This window comes from Otolemur garnettii, unplaced genomic scaffold (assembly GCF_000181295.1).
Source record: "Otolemur garnettii isolate 467f Iridium unplaced genomic scaffold, OtoGar3 scaffold00024, whole genome shotgun sequence".
NCBI classification, from domain to species: Eukaryota; Metazoa; Chordata; class Mammalia; order Primates; family Galagidae; genus Otolemur; species Otolemur garnettii.
Window position 1 is genome coordinate 18,198,859 of NW_003852419.1, and position 8,097 is coordinate 18,206,955.

Genomic DNA, 8,097 nt, shown 5'->3' on the forward strand with positions numbered 1-8,097 from the left:
AAAAAAAAAAAAAAAAAAGACTTGCCCTGTCTTGATTTTTTTTTTAAAGATTAAGACCAGAGCCGGGCACAGTGGTTCACACCTGTAATCCTAGCACTCTGGGTGGCTGAGGCCAGTGGATGGCTTGAGCAAGAGCAATGCCCTGTCTCTAAAAAGATCTAGGCATTATGGTGGGCACCTATAGTCCCAGCTACTCAGGAGGCTGAGACAACAGGATTAATTACTTGAGCTCAAAAGCTGTATGACACCACGGCACTCTACCAAGTGCAACAAAGTAAGACTCTATCTCAAAAAAAAAGACCAAAACTAAAATTTTTCTAAACAGAACCACTTTCAACTAGTATTATTAAACATTTTTAATGGCTTTGGAAATCAGATTTTGCTGCAGACTTGGTTATATTTTTCATGAACTTAACCTAAAACCATGGGTACTTTTATGTAACAGTATTTGTATGTAAACCTATGCTTCATAAAGTTATTTTGACAATGGCTAACATTGTTCGAATAACAACTAATATTAATATCACACTGCTTCCTATACCTCCTAGGCTGGCAAAACTTAAAATAAGAAGCGATATCTCCCTTCCTGTACAAGTTTGCAAGAGATATATTTTCCACACTCAAATCACAGTGCAAGAACATTTTTTGGATCTCCATGCAAACACAAAGGAAATTTCCAAATTTCAGAATCCATTTAACTGTGCAGTTGAGGAGCTTCCAATTAATCTTCATTTGAAAATGATTAATGTGCTCTTCTCTTCTCCTCCATGCCCTCTCCTCCTCTCTCTCCTCTTCTCTCCTCCCTCCTCCTTGTGCTGCTCTGCAGCATCCCTCCCTTGCCAATAAAGACCTTTCATTAAAAAAAAAAAAAAAAAATGATTAATGTAATGACATGGCAAAAAGCAAATACCAAGAGGAGAATTTAATAGAATTGTATTTTAGTCTATTAATCTTCCAAGTAATAAATGTGCTCAATTAAAAGCACACACTTACAGAAATGAAATATCTTCCCTCAGAATATTTCATCGAACTGCTAAGAAGTAGACCTGTATTGGTTAAAAAAAAAAAAAGGGAGGGGCGGCTCCTGTGGCTCAAAGGAGTAGGGTGCCGGCCCCAGATACCGGAGGTAGTGGGTTCAAACCCAGCCCCAGCCAAAAAAAAAAAAAATTAGGGAAGAATTTTTCTCTCTCTCATTGTATGAGTAACTATGCAACATCCTTTATCTTTCAAATTGCAAAACCTAAACTATTTACTATCTGACCCTTTAAAAAAAATTAACAACCCCTGGCTTAACATAAGGGAACTGAAACTTGGAGTTTAGAGAAAAGGAAAAAGTTTCTAATATCCTAGTGAATGTTTGATTGATTTAGCAGAGTGTTTACTATAAGATTTACTTGGAAGGGGGAGGACTTTTGGCAAATAAATATATACAGTTTGCAAATAGCCAATGAAATGTCTGCACTTTTTTACATTTTACTAACTTCATCTTAATTCTTAATTTGGTTTATAGGCAACATCAACTGGGCAAGTGGTGAGGATGACCATGTCGTTGCTAGAGCAGAATATGATTTTGCTGCTGTATCTGAAGAAGAAATTTCTTTCCGAGCTGGTGATATGCTCAACTTAGCTCTCAAAGGTAACAAATTATGAATAAGTTGGAATTACCTGTGAATTTTTAACATTTATAAAGGTAATGTTAAAAACTGCAACAAAGGATCTTGTTCATTATTTGTGGTGGTTACTAGAATCTTTAGATTTCCAAATTTGAGGGAGTCAGAAATATTAGAGTTGTTGCAATATTACTTCACTGAGATAAGGAAAATCCTTGTTTATGTAGTCTCTTCTAAATTCAGAACACTTGAACTTTAAACTCCATTAATCCAAACACAGAAACATGAGGTAAGTACTAAATGTAACAAATCTAATCATCCAGAGGAATAGCATCATCTAAGCATCCCTGTTTGCCCTTGATTACTGGGACTAATACTGCTTTTTCTCATTTGAATAGTGTTTACGGAAACTCTATTATAAATATTTTAGGAATTATTATTAAAGGATTATAGACTCTCAGTAAGAAATTCGTACATCTCAGGTTTATTTTTGAGCCAAGTCACAAATAGTTTTTAATGCCCCCAGGCAAATGACTTTTTCCTAGTAATGATTGTCAGGATTTTTTTTCTTTTCTTTTTTTTTTTTTTTAAATAAGACAGAGTCTCACTCTCTTGCCCAGGCTAGAGTGCCATGGCATCAGCCCAGCTCACACAACCTCAAACTCCTGGGCTCAAGTGATCCACTTGCCTTTGCTTCCCCAGTAGCTGGGAGTACAGATGCCTGGCACAATGCCCCGCTAATTTTTTTCTCTTTTTAGTAGAGGTGGAGTCTTGTTCTTGCTGAGGTCTGGAACTCCTGAGCCCAAGTAATCCACCTGCCTTCACCTCCCAGAATACTAGGATTACAGATGTAAGCCACCGTACCTGGCTACAATTTTTTTTTTTTATTTGTGTATTTGTGGGGATTCAGATTAATCCCCCCAAATTAACATTTTGTTGATAAAGGTACTAGTAACCACAACAGTTGTCCTTTATAGAATGCTTCCTATGTACAAGGTACTATATCCTGTCCTTGTTTTACATAGGAGACTCGTGTGTTTTACTCAGAATGGGTAAGTTGTTTAGTATCACAAAATTGAGGTGTGGTAGAGCTGGACTCTGAATCTAGGTTTGTCTGACTTCAAAGCCTATGCTTTTAATCACTTTGGCTTTTTCATGGGAGTATCTGTTAATGGGAACTCTAGCCTTACTGATTTTAGTTATTCTACATAAGTATAATACCTTCAATGTTCTGAGCATTAATTTTATATGTATATAATTGAAATTTTTACATCAGATTGTTAAATCTCTGCCTCATCTCTTCTGACATAAAGAGATGAGGCACTATTCAAATAAGAAAAAGCTTCATAAGGGTACAGTGGCAAAAGGCTAAGGTAGGGGGATTGCTTGAGGCCAAGAGTTGGAGGCTGTAATATATTATGTGCTTATGAATAACCTCTGTACTCCAGCCAAGGCAAAATAGTAAGACCCTACCTCAAGGAAAAGAAAAACCTAGGCTTTACATATTGTATTTGTGTTTTTCTTTTAGTGAAAATAGTGGTTTACTACTTTGGATTTCAAAGAATGATTTCTTTTTAAGATTTATTGTTAGGGACAGATACAACACAGATAATTAGTTTTAATCTAGATTAAAAATAAAGTCAAGAGTGGTTTCTTTCAATTGTAATATTTTACTACAACTAATAATACCTCTTAACACTTTGGCCTCTTTGCTTTCCTCCATTGCTCTAGAAAAGTATATTTGAGCATTTAGAACAAAATCATTCACAGACATGGTTAATTTAAGTGTTTTATTTTTTCCTTTTATTATGGCATATTAAACATTTTTTTTTTTTTTTTTTTTTTTTTTTGAGACAGAGCCTCAAGCTGTCCCCCTGGGTAGAGTGCCATGGCATTACAGCTCATAGCAACCTCCAACTCCTGGGCTCAAGCGAGTCTCCTGCCTCTGCCTCCCAAGTAGCTGGGACCACAGGCGCCCGCCACAACGCCCGGCTATTTTTTGGTTGCAGCCATTATTGTTGTTTGGCGGGTCCGGGCTGGGGATTCGAACCCGCCACCTTAGGTGTACATGGCTGGCGCCTTAGCTGGTTGAGCTATAGGCGCCGAGCCTTAAACATTTTTTTAAAAATATTATATTATGCCTAAATCATATTGAACTAAAAGTGTAACTGTTGAATAGCTTTTTGAGGACATGGTAGAGAAAATGGTAGAGAAAATTGATTATGTTAAATAATCTTTCCTACTCTAAGCTTAAGAGTATTGTTTTCAATTTTTTGTCCTATAGCTAGAGATACCTAGGTTCTTAAATTTTTTGCCCATCTTGGATTAAAATTAGCATTCACTGTCTTCAGGATGTTTATTACAGTCATTTGGGATGAATTTTATATTTTGGCCAAAAGTATGTAAAGAAAGATGATTACAGGCAGGGCACAGTGTAATTCTAGCACTTTGGAGACCAGCCTTAGCAAGAGCCAGACACCCATCTCTACAAAAAATAAAAAACTGAACCCAGGCACAGTAGCATGCCCCTGTAGTCCCAGCTGCCTGGGAGACTGAAGCAGGGCTTGAGTCCCAGAGGTTGCAGTGAGCTATGATGCCACTGGACGAAAACCAAAACAAAACAAAACATAAAGGTGGAGTGAGGGAAGGGAAAAAAATAACTGCCTTAAAAGTGTTTCCTATACTTATTTCTAACTCAGCCTATTGAGGAGGAATGAGATGTTCATTCATTGAATTCCAATTTTACTATGAAAGACATTGATGTTTTCAGTTTTAAGAGAACTGAATCTCCTTGTTCTATGAATGAACCAAGGTAGAAGAAAATATTCAGTAAGTGAAAAATAAAAAATATAAAACATAAGAATGGACTCTAGAACAGTTAAGTTTACTCAGCATTTGATTTTTAGTATACATGCATGTACTGTTTGTTTATATATTCTATTATGTAACACAAATTTTATGTAATAAATTTTACCGGCAGTATTCTGTTGGCCCTCCAAAGAGTATGTTCTAATTACAAGGCTGTCTTTTTTTCCAATCAGAACAACAACCCAGAGTGCGTGGCTGGCTTCTGGCTAGTCTTGATGGTCAAACAACAGGACTCATACCTGCAAATTATGTTAAAATTCTTGGTAAAAGAAGAGGTAGGAAAACGATGGAATCCAGTAAAATTTCCAAGCAACAACAGTCTTTTATCAACCCAGCGCTGATGAAAGGAGCCACAACTGCTGATTCTTTGGAAGAACAGGAAGCTGCCTTTGAATCTGTTTTTGTTGAAACTAGTAAGGTTCCAGTTGCACCTGATTCCACTGGGAAAGGTGGCGATAAACAAGATCTTTGATAATCTTTCATGTTTGCCTGCAGTTGAACAATATTTTAGAATTATTTTAAAATTATTTCTCTCAAAGAAGTTAATATACAATCCAATGAAAACTTTGTTATTGGCTATTCCAGGTGTTCTGCTGCTAGAAATTATTAAAGTTAAACACTAGGATGTTGGTCTGGTGACCTGGTCACATTTTACAAGTTATTAGACCATGAGGACATTTCATCTAGATATTAAGATTACTAAAACTGCCTTCATTTTCAACTTATTTAAATCCCTAGCTTTATTGGAAGAGTTAAGATTGATGAACTATAAAATGCATAGTTTGCTACAGTAGGGATCACTAATCCTTTTTAAACTTCTAAATTAATTGACTTGGAATCCTCAGAAATTGAGTGATAACATAAATATGAAAACAGGCAAAATGTCTGATTTTTTTTACATCCTTAAGTAAATTGAATAATAAAATTTTCTGATCTCTGTTATATGCAGTGTTGGGTTTGTGTTTTCATCCATAATTGATACTATTATCTTTTATTGTATGTTTAATAATTTATCTTGAAAAGGTCACCAGAAGCATTCTGAAAGAGATGGTTCTAGAATGAGAGAGTATTTAGCCCCAGTAGTTTCCCCTACTATTTTTAGGGGAAATTTATCTTTCTTACAAGTTAGTTCTATTTCTTTGAGGATCATATAATTCTTTATCTCTACAATATGACCAGTTTTCATCTTGGACAAATCAGGATATGTGTAAGGTTTACTTTCATTTCCTCCAAGACTCAAGTCCTCTGAGTGTGCAGTTAATGCTATCAGTTCTAGAGTAAAGGTTTTTAATCTTTTCATAGATCCTGCTTTTACTTAGTTTAATTAATTTTAAAATTCCATATTCAAGATGTTCTTTAAATATTGAAAATATGTCCCATTGGACACATTTCTTTTAAATTTAGTTTTTACTACAGAACTGTAAATAAAATGCTCAATAGCCATCTAACATACGACAATGCTATTTGATATATTTCTTGTTTCATAATGATTTTAAATGCAATTAACTTTCAGCGCACTGAATATTTCCCCAGAAAATTGTTCTGATTATACTACACAGGAATACAGCTTTATAAAAATACATTTACAATGTCATTGAAAACTTTGAATTACTTGATAAAGACTGTGATTTAATATTTTTTTTCTTTCTTGTAGACTTTATATTCATCAAATAAGTAATTCTAAGAACAGTTTAGACTAAAACATACAGGATCCCAACATAGAACTTTGCTAAAAGTTTCTTTTGAAATGACAATATATTAAGTAACATATCATTTAAAATTGAAATCTTGACATTGTGCAGGAAAAATACTTACTGTAAAATTTATCTTAGGCTTATTTTTCTAACACCCACATATTAGCCTTCAAGTTGAAGAAATAAAGTTTCTTATATGTTATTTTTGTGTTCTACAATTAAAGGTTCTTTGATTTGTTAGAGAATAATTCATGGAAGTTTTGTTTTTAAAACAAATTTTTGATAAAACATTATTTGGCATTGAGACATCTAAATTGAATGCTAGAAGTAGCAAAGTAGAAGTGAAATATTAAGTCAGCACTATTTAGGTTAGAGAAGATTAGTCATAAGATAGAATTTGTGACTACTATTAAAAATGTATAGGGAGAAGAATATTCAATAATGGTGCAGAATAAATGATAAATCAGTTTCACTTTTCTAAGGGTGTTTATTGTTTGGTGAAATATGCTCAATTACAATATACATTATCTGACTGGTAACTATGTCTGAAAATTTCCTTTCTATTATAACAGTTTTAGAAAACTTTTTTTTAGCTGAATTAAACGTGCTGTTCAAGATTCTAATTTTATATTTAGGAACATTTAAGAAGTGCTACTTCATAGAAGTTTACTAACTGAAACCAGAAAAAAATTATTTTAATTTTTCTGATTGTATTTTATCACTTCAGAAGGGAAAAGGTAAGAGTATCATAAATTTTCATGTTCAGCATTTGATTAAAGTACTTGATTTGGTCAGTCATCGTGCCATAATTACACATTTATTTGAACACAACTATACTTTATCTTTTTCATGGAAAAAAGAACAGAAACGGAATGCAGTTAAATTTTTAATAGTTTGTATAGTTTTACTGGAGAAATAAAAATGTATTATATTTGACATTTGGGGGCTGGGCACGGTTGCTCAAACCTGTAATCCCAGCACTTTGGGAGGCTGAAGTAGGAGGATTGCCTGAGCTCAAGAGTTTGAGATCATCCTGAGCTATAGTCCCAGCTACTTGGGAGGCTGAGACAAGAGAATTGCTTGAGTCCAAGAGTTTGAGGTTGCTGTGAGCTATGACACTACAGCACTTTACCAGGGGCAGCAAAGTGAGACTCTGTCTCCTAAAAAAGAAACTGACATTTTTAAAGATTAACTATTAATTCTGACAGGATTGGAATTAATATAAAGTCTCTATTTTTCTTTATAACACTGTTAAACCAATGTATCCTATTTCTTTGTGATTTAAGGAAAATATTATATTACATTTATATAAAAACTACCTACAGATGAGTTAAAGAAAATAAAACCTCAAATCTAGATTTTGGGGGATTTAGATTCCAGTCTGAACATCCCTACTTTAATATTTCATTTTCATTATTTTTCAGTTTCCTCATTGATAACATTAGGGATAGCTGCTACATCTGCCTCAAATGAGAGTGCTTTTAAAATATATATATATAGCAGGGCAGTGCCTGTAACTCAAAGGAGTAGGGTGCCAGCCCCATATACTGGAGGTGGTGGGTTCAAACCTGGCCTCAGCCAAAAACTGCAAAAAAAAAAAAGTGTGTGTGTATATATACGTATATATAAACACATAGCACAGTGCCACCATGGAAACATTGAAAACTATATGTGTATATATCACAATGAAAAGTAAGATGTTAGGACAGTTTTATGTTTTGTTTTTCCATGTATACTTAGACTCTGTGATATGTTTATAGAATTAAGTTTATCAGTCTAGAATTTGAGATTCACCCATATTTACCTCATAATTAAAATTAGTTCATTTATAACTTTGCCCAAAATATAATTTAAAATAATATAAAATTATTTTACTGAATACAAGAAAAACCTAACTTAGAAAAACACTTGGGATCCTGTAATCT

The 8,097-nt window shown here is 34.0% G+C and overlaps 1 protein-coding gene across 1 annotated transcript in view; it reads left to right on the plus strand.

Annotated features, from left to right (window-relative positions):
* Positions 1 to 5,422, plus strand: part of PEX13 (peroxisomal biogenesis factor 13) — a 33,566-nt gene extending 28,144 nt beyond the window's left edge. The window contains exons 3-4 of the mRNA XM_003787992.2: positions 1,511 to 1,636; positions 4,652 to 5,422. Of these exons, the coding sequence (XP_003788040.1) occupies positions 1,511 to 1,636; positions 4,652 to 4,950 (425 nt within the window). The 3' untranslated portion in view covers positions 4,951 to 5,422. The remainder of the gene's footprint in view (positions 1 to 1,510; positions 1,637 to 4,651) is intronic.
* The last annotated feature ends 2,675 nt before the right edge of the window (positions 5,423 to 8,097 follow it).